Raw genomic sequence first — 25,475 nt, 5'->3', positions numbered from 1 at the left:
ACCTGTACTTATTCCAGATCTCTTTCCCTTCCTTCAAATGTAAAGCTGCGATATTTTCAAGCCCCACGTTTTGGAAGCCAGTTATTGTGATATTTAAAGTCTTGGTGCGCCAAGCAATAATTAGCTAATTAATTTTTTTGATTAATTAAAATTATTTAAATGATATGATTATGACTCTATCACAATTTTTAATTCTTTTATCTCAGGGTTAAATTCGTGCTTCAATATCTATGCTATTACATGTGAAAGGTAAGGTCCAGAGAATACCGGAATAATAAAAAACACATATGATCTAACACTATATATTGAAATAAAAATAATGAAATAATTCACACTCAAAAGTTTTCAATAAACAAATCTCATATAAGGATTCTCAAAATTTTGTTCTCCGTATGTGAACAATCAAAATTAATGGTACAAACAATATTAATTGAAATCTCAAAATCCCAAACTATTCTAACTCTCCTAATCAAATATTTATATCCTTTCCAAATTAAGTGTAAAAATTGTGTTATCAATAAAAAAAAAACTGCAGAAACAAAATATCTCTCTCTGATGATGAGTGGTCCAAATCCTTGTTCCTTGTAGACTATATTATCTCCTCTCAACCGCTCCCTATGTAATCAGCAATCGTACAACAGATTGTTGCAAGTATATCGTCCTTAATGATCTCCTTCAAAAGCACAAATCATTCAAATTATGATAGCCTTTCTCCTCTCGATAAACTGAATCTCTCGTTGGCCCGAGTGAAAAATTGACTCTTGGAATATCTTCTCTTTACGATAAACTGAATCTCTCGTTGGCCTGAACAGTGACTCTTGGAATATAAGTAGAGAAATATGACTTACAATATTTTGTTGTTTCAGCTTCTGTCAGATACACTAACTCCACAAAAACTCACTAACATTCAACACTACTGCTTGCTACATTTCGGGAACCGACAGAGAACAAACACTGTTCTTTCTTGAAGACTTGGAAACCAACTAGCTATATTTTCTCTCTCCTCAATCTAGCTAAACTTTCCTTATCCCACCTTTTTCAATCTCCGCCAATCAAAACTCGTCACAATTCCCCATTTTTTCATTTCGATAACAAACAAATTTTTACCTATAATTATAAAATTTCCTAAAACTTATTTACAAATATTATTTTCTATAATTCTTAAAACTAACAAAAACCTCTTTCTAAAATATCTTCTATTGTCTTTAAACCCTGCACTAATGTATTTGTAAAAACCCGTTTCAATTTGTCTTTTGTTTCACTTAAACTTATGCGGGTCACTTAAGTATAACAAAGAAATGATTGATGTAAAGCTTACATTTTGTTTGGTACAGGTAATTCAAGGATTTAATAACTTTCCTTCTCCGAAATGTTTGTTGGATATTATCCTACTTATCTGAATTATTTTAATGTTTTTGAACTTTGAAATATTTTTAAACAAACCAATATTTTTCTCGATTTTACATATCATAACAATATATATATATATATATATATATATATATATATATATATATATATATATATATATATATATATATATATGCCGGTTAGATCATTGTCATCGTTATAAACCATATCCAGGGCTTCCTGGAGCACCAAACCTCTCCTGTAAATAAAAAATTAATTAGATCTCTTATTAGCCTAGTGTGACCATTTGGTAACAGTTTCATTCAGTCAGATGTAAATTTTATGTTAATGGGTGAGGTTGCCTGTAATGTTTTTTGTTATAATCTACTTCCTTAACTATATCAATAATTGTTTAAATTGCCGGAAAGTCTTAATAGTAAACTAATAAAACTACTTACTCAAATCTCAGTTCCATAATTTGCACATTCGTTAATACGCATGAATTCACAAAGCTATACTATTTCTTTCCCAACTGTTGAATGTAATACAGTAAGAAATTGAATACACTGAGATCTAGGAACGAAAAGTTAAACTGTGGATAGATTTCTAGCGTCAAGTTTAGCTACAATCAACATTAATTGATGACGTGTTTGCGTAACCAAGTGGTCACACAAGGTATGGGTAAATGCCACAGCAACTGCGTTTTCAGCAGCAACTCTATGTCGGAGGAGTTTCTGAGTTCAAGATATCTTTAAAAAAGAGTTTCACTTATTGTAATATTTAACTTGTGACAAACAATTACCCAACTCATTTTTTTTTGTAAAAAAATTATGAAAATCAGGAATCCTCTGTAGACTACTATTATTAATAAGTAAACAAGTAACAGTACAAATCATAAAGGACTTCGGGCAAGTTTTTCCAAGCGAAAACCTCGAGAACCTTTACTATTCTGGTGGAGAGTAAAAGAGCTAGATTCTTTATAAGATACGCACAAAATATTATCGCAACTATTGGTGTTCTGCATCTACACAGAAGACGGAGGCATTAATCCTCAAGAGATAGAGAACATATCTTTTTGACCCTGGAAGAAGAAAGTGTCCTACCTTCCTTTTGTTAATGATATGCTGGTGAGTTCAATTCTTAATTGGTTTATTAACCGGTAACCTGTTGCCTTCTGTTTTCTGGAATTTTCAGTTTAGTGCCAAATCTCGCTTTAACATTTTTTTCAGCCTTATTAGAATTCCACATTTGTTGCCAATTTTTTACACAGTGCTGTTTAATATTGAGCTCTGATATCAGTGAATGGAATTGTTGTCATCATTTCAGTTAGCTCATCAGGATCAGCTTTCTTTGCTAATTTATCCAATTTTTTATTTCTTGCGATACTTTTGTGTGACAGTACCTGAAGAAATTTATCGTTTGCGTGTCTGTTTTATAGGTGGTAAAGTTCAAGTTGTATTTGTTGCAGGATAGCATGTGCTGGATATATTTGTCTTAAGCTCTGAAAAACAGAAAAAGAGTTAGTAATAAGAAGAAAGTTTGAGCTTGCGTGACTCTTACATACGTCTAATGCCTTTAAAACGGCGATTGCTTCTTCCGTAAAAATGCTGTAGAATTAAGGGATCCGAATTGCATAATATTTAGTATTTCCTAGTATAAAGACCGCTGCATCTCCGATTGTAATTCTTGATGCATCAGTAAAAAATATGTTATAGCTAGTATATTCTGATATCCGTTCTTGATACAGGTTGTTAATCATTATGGGGTTTGTGGTAGGTACCTACTCTTTGGATAGGTCGTGAGGGATATACAAAATAGTGGAAGTATTAGTAGTCCAGAGGCTATAGCTCGTTGTGTAGGATAACCATATCTCTTTAAACGTTCTTTAAGGGGTGGATATTTTAATTTTTATGGCAATGAGTAGATGGATGTGTTTTGTAAAGTAGGTAGTTAATGTTATTAGGGTTATAACACAATCTGTCAGCTTAATTTAAAGAAATGTCTTCGTATTGATAGGGGGGTTCTTCTAGGATAACCTGAAAACTTGAAACAGGACTAGTTCTGTAAGAAATCAGAATAGGTACTACTTGTCGGTTAATAACCGACAAGTTCCTTTCCCCGCCGTTTTCCGACTTCCAATCGCCACTCAGTCCGGTTGTTCCATAGGTCTTCTTCTATAGCCCTCTCTCTCAGTTCTTTATTTATTTCTTCGCTCCAACTTTTTCTCGGTCTACCTCGTTTTCTCTTTCCTTCTGGTTGCCATTTTAATATTTCTTTTGGTATTCGTTGTTCATTCATTCTTTGTATGTGTCTGAACCAGATAAGTTGTTTTGTTGCTAGGTCATCTGTGATTGTTCGTATGATTCCCATTATTTCTCTACTGCTTTCGTTGGTAATCCTTTCTCTTCTAGATCTTCCTGCAGCTCTTCTCCAAAAATCCATTTCCGTCGCTTTCAGCGTTGCCAGTGTTCTTTCTTTCAGTGGCTATACCTCACAGCTGTATAAAGTGATAATTTTTACTATAGTCTCATATATGCTCTTTTTATTTTCTTTGCTGATGGATTGGTAACATAAAATGCTGTTTAATATTGTGGTGGCTTTTCTCCCTGACGTATTTCTCTCTCTTATGGCTTTGTCTAATTTTCCATCTTGTGAAATAGTGATACCTAGATATTTGTAGTCACAGCAGTGCTTTATAGTAGTGTTATCGTCTAATATGAGATATTTTTGTTCTACTCCAATGCACAGCTATTCGGTTTTCTTTTTATTTGCTTCTAGACCCCATATATCATACTCTTTAATTAATTTTTGTGCCATATAGTTTAAATCGTCATAATCTTGAGCCATTATTACTTGTTCGTCTGCAAAGTTGAGGGTATATACAGTATTGGTGAGCGGTATCCCCATTGTCCTGCATTTTTGTTTTCATCTTTTTAAAGCACTTTCGAGGTATATTTTAAATAAAGTGGGGGACATACAACATCCTTCCTTTAATTCTTTTAATGTTATAAATCCTGTTGTTATTTATGTCCCTGCTTTAATTTTTGTTATTGGATTGTTGTATCGCACTTTGACGGCTTTTATTATTTCTATATTAATATTCGTGCTTTCCATTGATTGCCACAGCTTCTTCAGTGGAAAACTGTCGTAGGCTTTCCGTAAGTCGACGAACAACATATGAATCTCTTGATTCCGTGCTATCTTTTTTTCTATTATCTGGATTGAGGAGAAAATGTGGTCAATAGTGGATCGATCCGTACGTAATCCTACTTGTTCTTCTGCTTCATAATCTTAGTGTTCTCTCTCGATTGGGTTCTTTAAAACCTTTCCATATATTCGACTCATAGATCCTTCTTCTTGTAGTGCCTATCCGTTACGGATGTTGGCTACTAGCATGGCAATTCTAACTTTATTGACCGCAGCTCGAAATAGTCCTGAAGTGGTTAAGGAAAACCATTTTTGTAAGTTCTGGGGCCCAGATATTCTTCTTCTTCCTGGCCCCCTCTTTCCGTAGACCTCTCCCTGTAATATACGATGCGGCAGGTTATATCTGTGATTGTTTCGCATTATATGTTCAAGATATTCTAGCTTGCGTTGTTTCACTATGGATATAATTTCACATGTTTTATCCATCCAACGTAGAACCTCAATGTTTGTTATTCGGTCCACCCAGGAGACAGTGGCGGCTTTTGGTGGTAGGCAGGATAGGCCGGGCCTACCCAATAATTTTAAGAGCTTTAACATTGAAAAACATATATTCAAAAATTATGTATAATAATAGTCTCCCGTTTTATACCGCTGTCGCGGCTTTGGGAGTATAGCAGGGTAGTTGCTATATCTAGGGCCTACGGTATACAAGGAAGGTAACATGGCCAGTGCTACGCTTCAACCGTCTATTATTACCCCTGGTTTTACCCAAGGTACTCATTTTTATTCAGGCTGAGTCGACCTGGGGCCTATAGACATTTTTAAAATGTCTAGATGTTCTTGCCGGCGGTAGGATTCGAACTCCGGACCACCGGCTTGCGAGGCAAGCATCCTACCGCTTGCGCTACGCAGGCCCAAAAAAAATTATGTTAATGCATGTAAATAACTTTTAAATGTACTAAATTACTCAATATATTAGCGTCCGTTAAAACAACTATGTTATTATATTACCACAGAAAGCATCGAATCGCATTCAGGCGTTTTAAATATTATTAATAAGCCCGATCGGAAGTGGCCGACCCAGCTCACATAAGATCCCCGTACAAAAAGCGTTTGAAGTTAAGCAGCTTGCCGGACAACGATTTATATTGTCGTGTTTATGCTTGCTGTTTAGGCACCAGACGATCGGACCTACGGCCACCATCGTTGTCACTTGTAACGTAATTATCGAATTGTAATATAAATTTCCTTTTAAATTATGATAAAAAAATATGTAACAGTAACATAATATATAATTGTAACATATTTTTAAACAAACCTTAGAAACAAACAACACAATTGCAATTCTCACACAAAAAAAATGTATTACACACACTGGCGGCTACAGAAATTTTTTTGGAGAGGTCATGGATCTTGAGGGTGATTACTTTCACCAATAGGATAAGTGGGTTTTCAAATATGTTTAACGGGAGGGGGATGGTCATGACCCCATGACCCCTCCCTCTGGATCCGCCACTGATTACACATAGCTATATGTAATTTTCTGGCTTGGCCTACCCAAAATTGTACCACACCAGCCGCCACTGCCAGGAGATCCTCAGTATCGGTCTATAACACCACATCTCAAACGCCTTGAGTTTTCCCATGGATGCCTCGGTTAGTGTCCATGATTTAACTCCATAGAGCAGCACTGTAAATACGTAGCATCTTAATAAACGGCTTTTCGTTTTTAAGGGAGGTCGTGGCTCTTAAATATCTTGCTCATTCTGACAAATGCTGACCTGGCTTTTTCAATTCTTTGTTTTATCTCAACTGAGTGGTCTTATTGGTCGTTTATGGTGGTTCCTAAATAGTAGTAACGGGGCACTTGGAGTATTTGTTGCTGATCTACCAGTAATTGACTAGGTGACTACTGACTTGACTGATTCTCCACAATTGCGTTACTAGTGTCTGTAAACCTTCTAAACTGTCTGCAAAGAGGATGGTGTCGTCTGCATATCTGATGTTATTCAGGCGCTCACCATTTATGAGAATGCTCTAAGATATGCTCTAAGGCCTGGCTCATAACGTGTTCCGAATAGACGTTAAATAATAGGGGAGAGAGTATGCAGCCCTGTCGTGCTCCTCTCTGTATTGCAACTTCTTCTGTTAGTTGGTCTTTCACCCGAATTGTTGCTGATTGGTTGTAATATAAGTTCTTGATTACTCGAAGGTCTTTGTTATCCAGATCAGTTGCCTTTAGTATATCCATGAGCTTATCGTGCTTGATTCTGTCGAAAGCTTTCTGGTAGTCGATAAAGCATACATAAATATCGCAGTTGACGTCTCTGTGCCTTTGAAATAATACCTGAACTGCGAACAAGGCTTCTTTTGTACCTAACACATCCCTGAATCCAAACTGCGTTCGTGAGATCTGTGACTCGCATTTCTGATAAATTCTTCTGTGTATTATCTTTAAGAAGGTCTTAAGAATGTGGCTCATTAGACTGATAATACGATGCTCTTCGCATTTTTTTGCATTAGGTTTTTTAGGTATAGCAATAAATGTAGATTTTAACCAGCTCTCTGGGATTTTTCCCGAGTCATAGATTTTATTGAACGTTGTCGTAAGCCATTTGACTCCTTCGTGTCCCATGATTTTTAGAAATTCTGAATGAAAGTTGTCGGGCCCTGGTGCTTTGCCTGCATTGGTTGCTTTAATTGCGGCTTTGACTTCGTCTTGAGTGATTGGTGGTCCTGTGTCGTATTCCAAAATTATCTGGTTGTTATCTCTGTCGTCATCGAATGTCTTCTAAACGTATCTCTTCCATATGTTCTTTGTTTGTTCAATGTCTATTACCGGGTCGCCATGATTATCAGTCATATGTCCTGATCTCTTGGGTTTGTACATTCCTGTTGCCTCTTTTACCTTCTTGTGGGGATTAAACAGAGATAAGGCTCCTTAAATGTTATGTGTACTCAGTGCTTCTGTACGGAGTAGAAACTTGGACATTGAAGGCGAAAACTCTATCAAAACTTCAGGCTTTTGAGCTATGGTCATACAGAAGGATCCTAAAGATACCATGGACAGACAAACTCACCAATAAAGAAGTACTGCGGAGGATGAACACAACTGTGGATTTGGGACATATAATAAGAAATCAAGGCAGATACGAGCTACTTCAATGCATTTTGCAAGGTAAAATTGAAAAAAAAGGGCCCAGGACGAAGAAGAATATCCTGGCTTGCTAACCTGAGAGCATGGTATAGAAAGACCTCAACACAGATATTTCGTATAGCAACTAACAAAGTTATCATAGCCAGGATGATCGCGAACGTTCGGAACGGACAGACACCCTAAGAAGAACGAGATTAAACGAGTCGTGTCTACTTTTCAATGATTCTATTTCTCTGCATTGATCTTCCAACCATTTGTTTTTGGTTTCTCTAATAGTTTTTCTTATTTCTTTGTCAATTCGTTTATACTCCCACATGTCTCTGTTTTTAGCTCTTCTTCTATTCTCCATCATATTTAAGATTCTCATAGAGCCAGTTACAGCTATTCCTCGGTAATTTTCACAATTATTTTTATCACTCTTTTTATGTATAGTACTGTGGTATGATATCTTCCATTCCGTAGAGATTTCGCTTGTGTTTATGCATTCTTGAAATAGTTGTCGAAGACATTCGTACAATTTGTTCGTTCCGTACTTAAATAATTCTCCGGGTATATCCTCTGGTCCGGGTGCTTTCTTCCTCTTAAGCTGTTACATACATTTTTAATTTCCTCTGTTGTTAATCTTATTGGCGAGCCGACTATTGAAATCCTATCTTGGTTTTGATTTCTATGTTCTTGAAATTCGACTCTATTCTCTACCAAAAGTTCTTTGAAATACTCTTCCCAGTTTTCAAGTTTTATGATCTGTATTACTTCTTTATTTTTTTCTTTTCTCAATTTTTTTATCAGTTTCCAGCTTTCTGTGCTTCCGGTTCCTCCTAGATAAATATTTATTCGTTGGCAGTTTCTTTCCCAAAACTTGTTCTTTTCATAGAGATTTTCCTTCGTACTTCTGCTCGTTTTTCTTTATATTTTATTTTGTCTTGTAATGATTTGGAGCTTAAATATTGTTAGTATACTTGTCTTTTACATTTTATTTCTTCCTCTATTTCGTTATCCCACAAGTATGATTTATTTACCTTGGGTTTTATGTAGTATCCCATTGCTTCAAATGCTGCTTGGTGTAAACAGTTTTTATATGTTCATACAACTGGTGAAAAGAAACAGGTGGTAAAAAGAGAAAAATCGTCGGCAGTATACAGTAAGATCTGGTTATCCATATTAAAAGAGGAAGCCAATAAAAGGAAAATACCACTATTAGCAAGTCAGTAACATATCGATGATACATAATTTATGTTTTTAAATAACATACATATAAAATCAGAGTTTGGTGTTTATTGAGGGTAAACTAAATATTTTTTTCGCCAATAAAAGGAAAATACCACTATTATCAAGTCAGTAACATATCGATGATACATAATTTATGTTTTTAAATAACATACATATAAAATCAGAGTTTGGTGTTTATTGAGGGTAAACTAAATATTTTTTTCCTGGTTTTTCCTCATGATTTAGTATGGAATCACTAACAGGAGAATTTTATTGTCATCATTGCATGTGGTTGCCTTTTTAAAGATGAATCACATGCTATGATTGTTCTGACAGATATACTTTAGTTAAAGTTGGTTTCATGTAACCGAACGAACTGTCTTACAAGAAAGTCGTCCCAGAAACACAACTCAGCAATATTTTCAATATCATTTTAAAGTCGTCTACTTGTATATGTCTGAATTTTCAATATGAATGAGTCAGATAAAATTAAATTATTAGAAGAATTTTTCAGCAAGTAACAAAAACAAAATTTGTTTAATCTATTATTGTTTTGTATTTTGAAAACGATTTCCGAAGTGGAAAATTGGTAAAGTGGAATTGAAACGTCAAAAATAAACTTTTTACACTTATATTGTGGCGTACTCCTAACGAAAGAAGTAATTGCTATAACATTTTTTTTTAATTGCTTATTCTGTATTTCTATGCCATGTTTAATAACAAACGCTCGAATGTTTCATTTTTTAATAACACCAACCATGAAATAAATCATTTATTTAACAATCGTGAGCAAGTCTTTTCAATTTATTCTTATTACACATTTTAAAGCAGACATTAACTACCAATTACATATTTCCTCCACACTCTGATACAATTCGAAATTTTTAGAGCATATAATATTTCTATTGAAACCCTCGCTTTCTTTGACATGCCATCCTAAACACAATGACTTGGTGACGCTATTAAATGTTGCATTGTCATGGGAATTTATAAATATAAGAAAACCAGAAGTTAAACGATCATTGCAATGCTCGGTAATGTGAAATAATGTGGCTTCTACTGTGTACTTTATTCCTTTCCTGGTTATCCCTTGTTAAACTTCACAATAGTGAATACAAAAACGTTACTGCTAACATAACTGTTGCTAATATAACTGTGCTCCCTAAAAATTTAAGTGATGGACCTTTTAAGCCGATCCAAGTTATAGAAAGACGGAATCTACTACTAAACACTACAGGACATCTACTAAATGAAACTAACATCAAGAAAATTGATGATTTTAAACCCAGTCAACAGTTTGGAGGATTCGACAACAGCTTCTTCTTAAACCAACAATCAAAAAGTTTTGAGTCTTATCCAGCTCCCAATTGGGCAGCTAATGTGTGGTCTGACAATTCAGTAAGACACGAAGAATCTTCAATAGAGTCTCCATGGAAAAATACACCGGTAAAATTTCCTGCTCCAACAGAAGTAAGACCTTATTCCTTTGGTAATGGATATGAAAATCCCACCACTGTGTCTAATCCGATAGAACTGGTTTACAAGCAGCCATTACAACCACCTGTACAGCATCAAGTTCCTCCTCCACCACAAGTATATCCACAAAGACAGCCTGAAGGAGGTATGTGGCAAAAATTCTTGAGTTTCGCAGGATTGGATAAGAAATTCCCTATATCATCTCCAAAATCCTTCTTCAGTGACCATGGATCCTACCCAGGAAATCAACTGGATCATTCAATTTTTCCAGCTGAATATTTAGATCCACATTCTTTTAATGAAGGTAACAAGTTTGATCATTCATACCATGGATATCCATACGGACCAAAAGAGCCTCATCATTCCCTAGAACCACAACACGGAGGCGGAGGAATGAGCTCTTTCAAGAAGATTCTTAAAGTTCTAGCAACGATTATACCAATTGGCTTGTTTTTGAGTGCACTAACTCCGACTATTATAACAGTGTCTTCAGCAAACGACACGTAAGTTATTTTTTCTTCTGTTAGTGTTGAATAATGAGTTTCTAGTGTAATTTCTTTTTGCAATTCTTCTTCTTCGCTTCTGCCCATGATGTAGAAACATTTGCTTTGCTTTTGATTTGTTTGAGGCGTGTTCACTCACTAAGAGATCTGTTTCTACGTATATTGCTAATATAGTTAGGCTTGCTTTAAAAAATCTTTTACTAAAAATCTGCATCGTAATATAATGATAAGTAAAATATTTTGGTCAAAAAGGTTCAGTCATGGCTTCTGTGTTATTAAAACTTATATTTTATATTATTTATGTATTTTTGTTCTTTTAGTCAAAGCAGATTCAACAGAAATGACGACACATCAGAAAATATTTTGACAAAGGTAGCTAACTCGTTGAATTCGTTACATAAGTTGCAACATGACGGATGCCAGCAAAAGGTATTTTGTGAACTGATGGTGAACGCCATGTTTTCGTCAAATGCTGAGGAACACATCAAAAACCTTTTAGATAATTTCGTGGACAAGTAAGTTATAATATAAGAGTAGTTTTTAAGTATTTTTCTTGTTTTTTCAGAGATACAATATGTTTCATCATAAAGTCTAGTATACTCGGTTCGCTATTCCCAGTCCGAACTGTCTAGTGAATTTAGTAATTATTTTTTTGCGAAGTTAGTTACTTTTTGACAGACTTAAAGTGGCTGGAAATAACTATACAACCAAGCACACGTACTCATAGCCAATATTAATAGTAAACAAACTAAATAGTCAATAAAATAGAATTGCGTTAGGCTTTCACGGCCATCGTCTAACTTATTAAACTGTTTATTCGGGCTGTTGGGCCGTTGTCTTCTGTTGAGATTTGTTCTCGACGTTTCGCCAACACTAGGGGTTGGCATCTTCTGGAGATGTTGATGCTTCGCTTGTAAGCAGAAACTGACGACGCGTTGTACTACGGAGGCAATATTTATAATTCCCACTCGCCTCCCCTCCACTGGTTTCGGCTTGAGGGGGCGTGTCGTTGTTTATAGTAGCTTTTCTATCTCCGTGTTTGGCGGGAAGGGCGTTTGTGGATTTTAATACTGGTATCCATGTTTTGTTGATTTTTAGTCCTTCTTCTATCCTATTGAAATTGTTTGGGTGCTTGTATATTTCCACCGCTTCCCGATATAACCGTGGGTAGTACTGTGAAGTTTTGTCCAGCATCTGTGTTTCTTCAAATAGTATTCGATGTTCTCCGCTTCCCAAAGCGTGTTCGGCAACGGCAGATTTGTCGATATGTCCTAAACGACAATGGCTTTTATGTTCATTTATCCTGGTGTTGGTGTGTCTTTTTGTGGTTCCCACATATACCATGCACATGTATATATATATATATATATATATATATATATATATATATATATATATATATATATATATATATATATATATACAAGGATTTCCACAGTTTTCACTATATTCCTTCACTCAACCGTTTTGTCCAATTTTTCCTGTTTAGCCAATCCCCTTCCTGTAGGTTTCTTCTACTCATCGCTTCGTCCACTTCATCTCTGAAAGATCTTCGGGGTCTGCCTCTCTTTCTTCTTCCTATCGGACTCCACTTTGTTATTCTATTTATCCACCGATTTTGGTCTGCTCTTCTGACATGTCCGTACCAGGTTAACCTCTTCTGTTCGATGTAATCTATTATGTCGGAGTTCATTCCCTTTCTCCTCTTAATCTCCATGTTATTTATTCTATCCCTTCTTGTTACTCTGCAGCTTCTCCTTAGGAATTCCATCTCTTTTGCTCTTATTTTGTTTTTGGTTTTCTTATTTATTGTCCAATTTTCACACCCATAAGTGAGGATACTTCTTGTCATGGTATTATATATTTTTTTCTTTGTTTTCATGCAGATGTTCTTATCCCATAGTACCGGGTTCAATTTTCGTATGCAGTCTCTTGTTTGTCCTAGTCTATTTTTTATATCTTCCTCCGTTGTTCCTTTGTTTAATATTATGAAACCTAAATACTTATACTTGTCTGTTCCTTTGATTTTTTTACCTTCGTCTATTTCCAGCTGTTTTATTTCTGTATTCTCCCTTGTTAGGTATTCAGTTTTCTTTAGGTTTATTTCCATCCCATTCTTTGTATATTCCTGCTCCAGTTTTCTCATCATAAAACTGAGGTCATCTTCGTCTTGTGCGATCACTATTTGGTCGTCGGCAAAACTTAGCGTATATAGATATTCGTTCCTTACTGGTATACCCATTCCTTCGCACTTTCTTTTCCATGGTTTCAGGGTTTTTTCCAGGAATATTTTGAACAGGGTGGGAGATGTTGAGCAACCCTGTAGTAGTCCCTTTGTCGTCTTAAATGGACTGCATATTCTATTGCCCGTTTTGATAGCTACTTCGTTATTCTTGCAGAGTGCTTTTACCGCGTTTATTAATCTTCGTGGAACTTCGATGTCTTCCATTGCTTCCCATAGCTTGGTTCTAGGTATTGAGTCATATGCCTTCTTAAGATCAACAAAAGCCAGATGGACGGATCTATTTTTGGCCATTCTTTTTTCTATTAGTTGTTCGACCGTGTAAATGTGATCTAAGCATGCTTTCCCCGCTGTGAAACCTGCCTGGTCTTCTCCGATTTTATCTTGTATATATATTTCTAATGTTTCCTTTATGGTCTTTCCATACAGTCTGCCTATAGACGATATAATGCTGATTCCCCGATTTTCGCAGTTTTTTCTATTTCCTTTCTTGTATATTGATGTCATATATGATTGGGTCCATTCTGCCGGTAGGTCTTCTCCATTCAGTGCTCTCTCAAACATTTTATGTATCATACGGAATAACTTTTCCGATCCGTTTTTTATCAATTCATTTGGTATTCCGCCGGGACGTTCTGCCTTTTTGTTCTTTAGAGTTTTGATCGTTCTTTTTACCTCAGCTAGGCTTAATTCGATTTCGTCATGTGTGTAGATTTCTATTCCGTCTATTTCTGATTCTTTGAATTCGGGGCGGTCTTCGGTTAGCAATTTTTTATAGTATTCTTGCCATTCGTTTTCTTTGATTTGATCGATCTTGATTTTCTCTGTCTTATTTCTTTGGAGCGACTTTAAGATGCGCCATGACTCTGAATTTCTCGTTCCTCCTATGTGCTGTTCTATCTCTGTGCATGTTTTTTCCCATCTTTCATTTTTTTCATTTGCCACTTTTCTTTTCACTTCTTTATTTTTTTTTCCTGTATAGTTCCAAGTCCTCATAGTTTTTTGTGTTCAGGTATTTTATATGGAGTTCTTTTTTCTCTTTTATGCATGTTAGTGTGTCTTCGGTTAATTTTGTAGTTTGGTTGGTGTATTTTTGGTCCACTTCTCCAAGAGCTTCTAGGGCTGCTGTCTTCATGCAGGTTTTTATGTGTTCGTATGTTTGTTCTAATGATTCATACCGAAAATCTTATAGCTTTTGGTCCAATCTTCGCTTATATAGGTCTTTTATTGAGTCTTCTTCTAATAAATTGATTTTGAATTTCTTTTCTTGTGTTGAGCACGTATTGACAGGTGTAGCCGGAGCCGTAACTTGGTCAGACTCTCCCTGGGTCGGTTTCTGTTGGGTCCATATGAAGGGGAATTCCATCCAAGCGATTACTAGTTTGTGGTCTGTGCCGCATTCTGCGCCTCGCTTTACTCTCACGTCTTTTATTTTTATCGAGCTTTCTTGGTTTACTATAACATAATCAATAATAGACCTCAATTTTCTTGTTTCTTGTGTCCAAGTGTATTTGTGTATGTCTTTATGTTTGTAGAAGCCGTTTGTGATCTTTAAGTGGTTTATTTCGCATAGCTCAATCAATCTCTCCCCGTTATCGTTCATTATATCTTCTCCAAATCTACCAACTGTTCTGTCGTTTTCTTTTCTTCCTGTTCTTCCATTTAGGTCACCATTTAGGTTTTATTTATTTATTTACACCATATAATAAATAGTTATGTTAAATTGTAACAACTAAAATATATTATTTAAATATATACTATCCAAAATTTGATGGGTTTAGTATACACTTCCATTATTTAGAATAATAATTCTTCTTTTTTTAAAGAAAGAAGTCTGCAATAGTAGGATACTTGAGCTATTAATACTGAGAAGTAGGAATTGTTGTGTTGTAGGTTTCCGACAATGAATCTGTTAAAATATGCCCGAGCTAAGCGAATGAAGTTTATGAAATTTTACATATATATTCGGTAGGCCTCAGAATATAAAGGTCGTAATCTATTATTCAAACCACCAAGGGGCAAGGATGCTTTATTCCAAACGTTTTTTATAAAAAAAGGTTTGGGATGAAGTATCAGCAAATGTTAAATACATTTATCAAAATATAAATTGCTTTTATCCATTTGTTCGTTATTTAAAGAGTTGAAAAAGTTTTCCTTTCTGGTGTTTGTTGACTGCTTTTTCGGGAAACAAAAGTGTTTTTAATAACAAAGAATAATTTGTAATGAGGCCAGATCAAGTAGCACAAGCTGATGTTCTTCCTAATGATGGGCGTTCCATTCGATATATTGAAGATATGCTTGGCGTTCCGCGAATCACAATATCTGATGTTTTACAAAGAGACTTTAAGAAACTGGTTTTTACTCAAGAAGGCCTGTACAGGGACGACAAAGGTCAACAAATGTCGTGGAAGATCAGTTTTTTAGACTTCAAGTGCTTCGAGAGCCGACAGTTACTGCTACAGGACAATTACTGCTACATGACAATTACTGCTACAGCTTCGATTAGGAAATTGGTAGATGTTCATACTACCGAAGTTTCACCTGATACCGTACGTCCAAGATTAAGCGAACAAATGTATTATCTTATGTACCTGCTTCTTCTTTAAGTGCCATCTCCGCGACGAAGGTTGGCAATTCATCATGGCTATTCTGACCTTCGAGGCAGCTGCTCTGAACAATTGCCTTGAGCTGCAACCAAACCACTCTCTCAGGTTTTTCAACCAGGAAACGCGTCTTCTTCCTACGCTTCTCCTACCCCCTATTTCCTTAAATTATGAGTCTCAAGATGTTGTATCTTTCGCCTCTCATCACATGATATATTGCAATTTCCATTCTTTTATTGTATTTTCCATTTCCCTCTCTCTGTCTATTCTCCTTAACACTTCTGTATTCGTGACTCTATCTACCCATGGAATCCTTAACAATTTTCTAAATGTCCATATTTCAAACGCGTTAAGTCAATTTATTGTATTGCGGTTTAATGTCCATAATTAAGCTTCATAGTAGAGTACACTGTGTACATAGCATTTATTTAGCTTTATTCTGAGGGTCAATGTCAGATCTTTGCTGCATAAAATCTTTTTCATTTTCACGAAGTTGGCACGTGCTGTTTCAATTCTGATTCTTATTTCTGCAGTATAATCGTTATTTTCTGTGATTATCGTTCCCAAGTAAGTATATCTTTTTACTCTCTTAATCTGCTGGCCGCCTACCGTTAATATTTCGTTTGTATTGTTGTTGTTGCTAATTTTCATGAATTTGGTTTTTTTTTATGTTAAGAGTCCGTGTTCTCCCTCCTATATCTTAATATTTTGTTCATTATTCTTTCTAAGTCTTCCAAAATGTCGGCTATTATGACTGTATCGTCGGCATGCCTAATGTTGTTTATTAAACTTCCGTTCAATTTTATGCCGACTGTCTCTGTTTTCTGGGAAATGTCAACGTTTTACCCATATACGGGGTGTAAAAATAAATTTTATTTTTCATCTTATTTTGCATTACCCTGTGGCATTTATTAAAAGCAAACGATACACCTTATTAATATTTCGAAAAAGCTTCATTTTTTTCAACATTTTCGTAAAAAAATCATCGATATCCTAATTATCAAAAAAGAAAAGTACGTTCAAAGCATAATGTGATTTTGTGATATCGAATTGTAATACACATTAATGGAAACAGTTAGTTGGCTATGAAAAATCAAACAATTTGACAGAACAGTTTTAGACTGTCGATATTGTTTACATTTAAAAAAAAAATTGTTTTGCTATTTGCGTATGTTAGTTAGTTTACATGGACCGTATTTTAAGAAATCTGAGCCAAGATGAATGTGTTCAGGCTATTACTTTAACTGATGTAGAGTTAAGTTATCGTGAAATAGGCTTAATGTTAAGAGTATATCATACTACAATATCATGAGTCAATCAACGTTTTCGAGAAACAAACGACCATACGAGACGGCGTGAACAAGCAAGAGGAAGACTCACAACACCACGACAAGATCAGTTTATCAGGCTTCGTGCTAGAAGGGAACGTTTTCTCACAATGAGAAATTTACAAATACAAGTGGCAAATGTTTATAATTAAATTAGTAGAAACACTATACAAAAGCGTCTCGCTGATCAAGAACTGTATATAAGGGGAGGTACCTACCAGTTAGAGTACCAGCTTTAAACGTAAATCATCGTAGAAGTAGATTACAATTTGCCAGACAACACATTGATTGGAATGTTAATGACTGGAAGCAGTGAGGATGTGTTATTCACTGATGAATCGAGGTATGGCTTATATAGCTCAGATAGACATGTACGAGTTATTCTAGGGCCAAGAGAACGCTACACACAGTGCAATATACGACCTACTACTTTATTCAATGGAGGATCTGTAATGGTTTGGTGAGGAATATCTCTTACAGCGCAAACGGAACTTGTTGGTTTACGAAGAGGTTCCTTAACAAGTGAAATGTATATTATAGACATTTTGTCTAACCCTGTAGTTCCATTTGCTCCTTACATAGGAAATAATTTTCTTTTATTACATTTTATTACAAATACACGTTATTATGTGTTTTTGGGAGAGGCAATTGGTAAAGATTATTTAATTTATGTTTTCTTAGGTTTTATTTGTGTTAAATATCATTGTCATCAACTTATATACATAAGTTTATGTAAGTAATGTTTTCTTTGCTTTAAATGTTAACAAAAACTTAAAGTTCTGTATAATCTTTAATAATAGAGGATGTCAAGATAATTTCTTTACGGAAATCTTGAGAAAGGATGAGTCTATCTTAAAACAGTAATAAGATGTAGCGTTTTTTTCTAATAAATTCCACAGAGTGTTGCAAATTACGATGAAAAAACACAACTTTATTTTTACACCCCGTATACGGGTAAAACATTAATATTTTTTAGAATGTATTAAAACAGTGATTTACTAGAAATAGATCTATAACATGAAAAAAAAAATATCAAAATCCAATCAATCGTTCAAAAGAAAAATAGCTTCAAACTTATGGTACATTTAAGGTGGTGCGTTAATTTTGGGCAGTAGTGTATATTTGTCAGGCATTTATCTCATTTCACACAAATTTAAGACACATTTTTAGGGGTAGCCCATATTTAGGATCATTATTCAAACAACGCAAAAGTACAATTTTTCATTATTTGTACATTTGAAACAGTTGTATATTTTTTAATCAATTTGGACTTTGGGCAGGTTATAAGTAACTAACTATAGGTATTCTTACAGTCTGTCCCAAACCTAGTTCAATCTGACAGTTGAAGGATCGTAATCGGCTAAATGTGAAAAGGTTATTTTTTGAAAATGTGGAATTAAAACTTTAAGAATTCAATTTTTTTTTTAATTTACATATTAGAGGTCCTGTATAAAAAATTTTATTGTGCATTATATTGGAACGGCAGTTTGTCATAATTCCTATTCTATACATTCCAAGGAAAGTGCTTAAAGAGCTAAGAGTTATTTATGTATTTATTATTATTTATTACAAACACTATGGCTAAAATGTATAGTATTTAAACTACTAATATGAATATATTTTAGAATAATTTAAAACTTACTTCACGAACGGCAGAAACTGGTAATAAAGTTGTCCTAGCCTCTTTTTCTAATTGAAAATAATTTAATAATTTTAATATTAGTCTTTGTTCTTTCTCGGTATATCTCGGCATATTTAAAATATTTTTATGACAATAAATACAAAATTAAATTTTCACTGTATAATGTCTGAAAATACTATATACTATCCTGGAATGACAATTATCATTTTATCAGTTGACATTGTCAAAGTACTGTCACTTTCGAGACCATCTGCGTCAAATTATATTTATGCGCATCATCGATTGGATATCTATTTAGTGTATTCTAAACTACAACCAATTATATATCCGTAAGTAGAATTCGCTTTAATATGCAAATACCCGTGAACGATATATAATTTTCTAAGTTCTATGTATATTAATCACAGACTCACGTTTTTTTCTGTCACTTCTAGCTTAATAGGTTACAGAGAATTCGATAAACTGTGACGCACTGAAAAAAGGGTTTGGGATGAACTATACGTATCTTTGGAATTGAAATAGATTTTTATTCTTTTTTTTTTTATAAAGAAATACTAAATGGTTAGCCCATATATTTGCATCCTTTCCTCTACTTATTTATATTTTCATAATTTCATATAAATACAATGATGAATTTTTGCAATTATCAGTTCGACTATTGTATTAAAATGGGATAAAAAGAGTTATTAGTAAAATATTTTTATATTTCATGCAGTCACAACGGCGATAAATCATGAAAAAAGGTTAAAAAAGACACACCTACACAAACTACTGCTAAATAGAAATTTGATTTAAAAATATTATGAAATTGTAAAGAAAAAACAGCAATTTTCGCTGTCTACAGTACTGCCTATTGAACCTTTTTTTTATATAAAGTTCTACGTTTTTTTTCGAAAAAATGCATTTTAAGTTATGTAAACTCAACTTAAGGTTCTATAAAAATAGTTAAGTTTTGCAAAAGCCTCAACTACGCGTGTTATTTTTTTTAATTTTAAATTAATTGCTTTCCACCTAAAAAAAGAAAAACGAAAAAAGTAAATTTTTGTTGGTAGGGGGTGGGGGAACAAGGAGGGGGCTGACAGGATAAAATTGAGTCTTATTTTGTAATCACGTAGAACGTAAAAAAATCGGTTGCCTGTAAAGTCGGTTTTACGGGCGAAGATTTTACGTGACAACGTCTTTTTCTCGGTGGAATATTTATTGATATGAATATTATTAAATTGCACAATAGGAACAAGGAATTGAATGAAAATAAGAATTGCACAAATTTTAACTATAGAAATATATTTTGTTTACTAAAACATTGTACATGTAAACTTAAACTTGACTAATTTCTATTTGAGTGGTTTCTTTCTCGGTTTTCCAACGCCAAGAACGCTCGAGAAAGACAGAGACACAAGCACGCACCGATTCAACGCGCCTAATTCTCTAGTGCTGCGCGCGCAGCGGACCGATCATGTTTGAGTGGGAGAGAGACGCAAGGCATTCGCTGGTCCAGCGGGCCTCTCTCTCGTTCGGTGACTCATCGTAAAAGACGTGAGCGGGCGTTACACTTTTTCATGAGTGACTCCGAGCCACAACCTAATTTAAGACGTTGTCACGTCAAAAATTGAATTCTGGGAGTGAGGGCATTTTGCCTATCTTAAGGGGGGGTACTCTTTGACAAGTACCCATGTCTAAAGAAGGTTACGGCCATGTGATACGCCGACAAAAATACAATTGATTGTAGTTGATTAGTAAATAATTTTCCAGATTTTTTGTGGACACATTAATTATTAGTTCAACAACAAAGCAGCGTGATGCCAACAAAAGTGTAGCGTATTATGGTCTTTAACAATTATTAACATTTTTTTAGGTCTGGTACTAACGAAGACACGTTCACGACGGTACTAGAAGCTGTAAAGAATCAAGATTGTTCGACTCTTACCTGCAAAGATATGGCAGATCCAACATGATTTTAAACTAGTAAAAAATGTTATTTAGTCTTTATATTATATTCTATGTATACAGGACTATTAGGGGTAATGCTATCTGTAAAAAGTGTTTGTATTTTATTCATGTAAAAAAAATAGTAAGAAAATTGTAATTTTTTCCCTCTTAATATTCCCCTGTACTCTTTTAAATATATCTTTAATTGTTTTTGTTCGTGCCTTTTAAGAAGTATCTTCTTTCTAGATTTTTTACCTTAGCTTTACACTTCATTGAATCAAACCCCGTATTTTTAGCAGTCAAAGAAAATGTGGTTTGGATCACGATAGTTTGGATCAACGATTCTGTTACAAACACAAACTTCACAAGGATTAGGGGAGAGTAGTAGTGCACAATGAGACGTGGTACAAAATAAGACAATCCATCTAATAATGTTTCAAATTTACTGCCAAGATTCAATTTTGTAACCAACATTATCAACAAACATGTCATTTTACAGCGTCAGTCAAAATAAGTCATTACATTCTCGACCTCTCGAAAGCACGGAATAATAAACAATTGTTATTAATTCTGTGACAAAATGTCTTTTCGAAAAGAATGGCTGACTCTATTTTCTTGTAAAAGGTATGTGAAAAGTACTATTGTGAACAGATCATGCAGAGATACTGTTTTGTACCATGGTACAATAAACACAACAATACATAATGTTACAAAATCGGTTCGCTTCGCGCTTGACGTAGTCAAGAACGCTTCTTCACGCAACATTTGAATGTATAATGTAATTGTATGGGAAAGATTTTTAATATTAAGTTTGGTTAATTTAATTATAGTAATTATAAAGAGATGTCAAAATTATGTTATTTTTAAATTTATTGATTTTTGGTAGTTATTTTATTCACATAGATATCCTTTATAAAACAGGTTTTAATTATATTTTATGTCGACTTTACACAACATGATTTTATCATATGAGATTTGTTATGACTCCTTGTTTATTTGATGTTTTAAAAAATCGTGTTTACACTGAATGATAAGTTATGACTTATGATACGAGTGACAATGAGGTTTCATTGATTTTTCTTTTTGTTTATGGTCATAGAGATATTAGACACAGTATCGGTGACAACTATCAGATTTTTAAACTATTATAATGGAAAATAAATCTTTGCTTGCATTGGCTTGCGAACTTTTAATAATAATATGCCGGCAACAACTACGTACAGCTAATAGTAAAAAGAAAATAGCAGACTCCTTTGGGCTCGCAGGTGCCTCTTACGAAGAAATAGTGGACGGGGTATATCAAATTTATTATACCAAATTAAAAATAATTAATAAAGAAACTAAACTAAAATTATGACTAGAACTATATGACTATATATTTATGACTATAAAACACTAAACTAAGAATAAAATAAACTAAATAAATAATAAGAGAAAAATACGACACAATAGCACAAATTAGACAATAGGCTCAGTAGATATCAATACAACAAACAAAAAATAAATAAATAAAGGATGCTGTCCATCGAGCAATGCTGTCTCTCGGTAAGTGAATGTCGCTGAAATGACATAAGAATAAGGCGCGATATTTAAATATGGGTGGTATTCGATGGTGGTATTATAACCGAAAAACATATGCTTTTATCATGCGGAATAGGTACCATACATGGTACAATGGGTATCATATCTCTCTTACATATCTCTGGCACCATCCTATTCTCCTGTGACAAGCTATGACGAGCCGCATGACAGTGTTTATGACAAAATCATATGAGAAATCACACAGTGTTAACATGTAAATTTGATTTCATGACCAAATCATATGACAAATCACATGATAAATCATGTAGTGTAAAGTCTATTTTACACATAGGTGCAGGTTGATCAACTTATACTCCAGAGTTCGATATTTCAGATGTTTAAAAAGATACAAAAAAGTGATATCTACATAAAAATGGGTCGAGTACAGCTAAAAATTTTAAAATTATTTTCAAATATACAAGGTATTCCCACTTCTTAATTTGTTAATGAGCACTTAGTAATGTAGGTACACAAAATTTGTACGTATATACTGAACTAAACACAAAATCAAAATAAATAATGATAAAGTCAACTTATTTATTTATTATTAGATTATTATAGATCGGATGAGCTAGCTGGCCATCGAATATGAGTGTAGTAAGGTCACACAATATTGCACAATCTTTTAAATGACATCTTTTATAATTTTGACACTGTACCCACGGTTCGTAAACTTAGTAAGTAGTCTACGAACCGTGCACTGTACCAACAAGGGTTCGAGCGTTCTTAAATACGTCACACGCCTGGGTCAGCTGTGAAATGTCAATACTGTCAATTGTCAAATAAGTAATTTGTCATGTCAAAATGAGTGGAAATGTTGTTCCGTGTAATTAATTATTAATTGTATTTTTAATACACTTTAAATTCGAAATGGAGTTAGGTGAAGATTCTATAAAAACAACACAAAATTTAATATGTGACAAAGATGGAGAATCTCTAGATCAACATATAAATGTACAAATTAAATCGGAAGTGGAAGAATGCATGTTTGAAAGTAATTACACAGAGGATTCTTTATCAGACTCATATTGTTCGGAAAATATTAAAATAGAAGAACATACGTTACAATATGAAGTAAGTAACCCATTCCCTATTACCATGCAAGATGTTAAGACAGAAATAAAAAATGAACTGGATGTACATAATCTAGAGGTAAAAGTAAACCATGGGTGTGACACTCTATTTAAAAGCAGGAATACGAAAAAATTAGACTCAGAGAGAGATGTAAAATTAGAGATAGATCATGGAAAACATTGTAGAAGTATGAAAACAGCAAAATTACTGTCCAACATTGACAAAAAAAGTAAGTTTTAGCCTAAGTATTGAATTAGTGAGTGAATCTTAAAGTATCTCAATTTTGCAACAGTTACTGATACTGATTATTCATTTTCATTTTAGTTATTCATTGTTAGGTATATGTTTTGTATTGGAAAGAGATTATTTTTCATGTGAATTACTATGAAATGATTTAAAAATTCATCACTGCTATAAAATACCTGATTGAGAAGAGAAGAGAAAAGTCTTGATTGCTTTTTTAAATGTAAATTTGGTAATTCAGTAATTGCAGAAGGCAGCTTGTTGTAAAATGTTATACCATAAGAATTTGATACTTCTCTACTTCTGTGGAGCCTGGTGTAGGACAGCATTAAGACATTCTTATTCCTGGTTTCATATTGGTGTACATCCTCATGTCTTTGATGACAATCTATATTTTGTTTTACATAAACAATACTCTCTAGAATAAATAGTAAAGGTAGAGTTAGTATGTGTAATTTAATGAAAATGTTTCACCATTGAAGAAATGTTTTATAATATAAAGTTTAAAAGCTGACGAGGCATTTAAATGTAACAATTGCGAAGGAATCTGGTGTAAATCATTAGACAAAATCCACAATTAAGAAAAATACAAGATGGGACTTTTATTCAGTGTTGATGGTTTAAAACCTAAACTTGTGAGGCTGTAGTCTCAAAAACAATTGACACACACATGGTCAAACATATAGCAAAATGTATATGGACATGTCTTAATAGGGCTAAAGCACTGAATGAAACAAATACGAATCAGCTCAGAATCATCACAAAAATTACAAAGAAAAGATACAGCAAACCCAAATAGATTAGGTAAATGTATACTCCCTCTTTAGTCTTGACCCTCTGAAGGGAGTGTATGAATCGTCTTGATATTGTGTATGGTCCATCTCCGTAGATTTCTTTCTCTAGTCATTTCTATTACACTGTCCTCTATAAAATGATGTAATTAGTTATCAAAATTACCTGAACTTTTGCCATAGTGTATCCATGTAGTGTAGTTTATCAGTTGGTTTCGGTTCACCAAAGCAAATAGACTTGCAATACTTACCATATAATTAACAAAATCAATGTTATCACCGTGTAATTAAAACACTAGTTAAATTTTTATAAATAAATTACACATATCAATTTAAAAAAAAGTAAAATCTGAGTGTTTTAAACATCATGAGTGTACTAGGGGTAGTAGAACACCCTTCGAAAAAAAAAATGTTTTGGAATGTGATACGGATGTGTCACGTCCAGATCTCCCAGCTTCTCCAGTGGAGGAATTGAGGATTTCAAAATATCAATCTTATTATACAGATAAGTATAGATCATGTTTCTGAATCTATTTCCGGAAAAATTTTAATGTAAACATGGTCATTATCATTAACACAATAAACCAATATACTCTAAAAGATAATAAGCCTTTTTTGTTTATGTTGTACAAGAAGTTAAACATGATTTAACAAACATTGTGACAGTTATTTTGCATACCACATAGGATATTACTATAGGAGGTTGAAAATTGGGGATAGAAATTGTTAGGGTAGATAGAGGGCAAGCAAAACAAACTAGAATGTTTGCGAACAGCTACTCTGGGTTTGTTTGGAGAGCTGGGTCATAGATAAGTGAATAACAAGGGGACTGGAATGGGTTAACTACGAAAAGTGAATCAAAAGGGGTACTTAAATGGATCTCCTGGACAAAACAACACAAGAAGGTTCCTAAGCTATTTAAAATGGACGCCGCTTACAAGAATCTTCCTGCTGGATGAAAGAAAGGCTTTTCTTTACTAAAAGATATAAAAAAGGGCTTAGAATCGTTTTAAAGGGAAAAAAAATCTCTTGGTTTCTGCAGAAAAATTACATATTTATTGTTATTTTACCACAAACAGTCACAAATATAAGTAATAATAATAAAATACAAAACAACATATTGTTGCTATTGGTTTACAAATCTAGACATTGGGGACACTATAAGAAACTTAATTATTAATGAGCGACATTTTGTAGCGG

At 34.0% G+C, this 25,475-nt stretch overlaps 2 protein-coding genes across 4 annotated transcripts in view; both read left to right on the top strand.

Annotated features, from left to right (window-relative positions):
* The first annotated feature begins 9,908 nt into the window (after positions 1-9,908).
* On the top strand, positions 9,909-21,065 carry LOC140438006 (uncharacterized). The gene is made up of 3 exons (XM_072527728.1): positions 9,909-10,842; positions 11,163-11,357; positions 20,513-21,065. The coding sequence occupies exons 1-3, from the start codon at positions 9,911-9,913 to the stop codon at positions 20,610-20,612; spliced, it is 1,227 nt and encodes a 408-aa protein (XP_072383829.1). The 5' UTR covers positions 9,909-9,910; the 3' UTR covers positions 20,613-21,065.
* A 1,906-nt stretch (positions 21,066-22,971) lies between these two features.
* Positions 22,972-25,475, top strand: part of LOC140445998 (uncharacterized) — a 30,497-nt gene continuing 27,993 nt past the window's right edge. For all 3 annotated transcript variants that reach the window (XM_072538501.1, XM_072538484.1, XM_072538492.1), the window contains exon 1: positions 22,972-23,470. In XM_072538501.1, the coding sequence (XP_072394602.1) occupies positions 23,038-23,470 (433 nt within the window). In that variant the 5' untranslated portion in view covers positions 22,972-23,037. The remainder of the gene's footprint in view (positions 23,471-25,475) is intronic.

This window comes from Diabrotica undecimpunctata, chromosome 1 (assembly GCF_040954645.1).
Source record: "Diabrotica undecimpunctata isolate CICGRU chromosome 1, icDiaUnde3, whole genome shotgun sequence".
NCBI lineage: Eukaryota > Metazoa > Arthropoda > Insecta > Coleoptera > Chrysomelidae > Diabrotica > Diabrotica undecimpunctata.
Note: the sequence above shows the minus strand (reverse complement) of the source record. Positions and strands in the feature narration are given on the sequence as shown.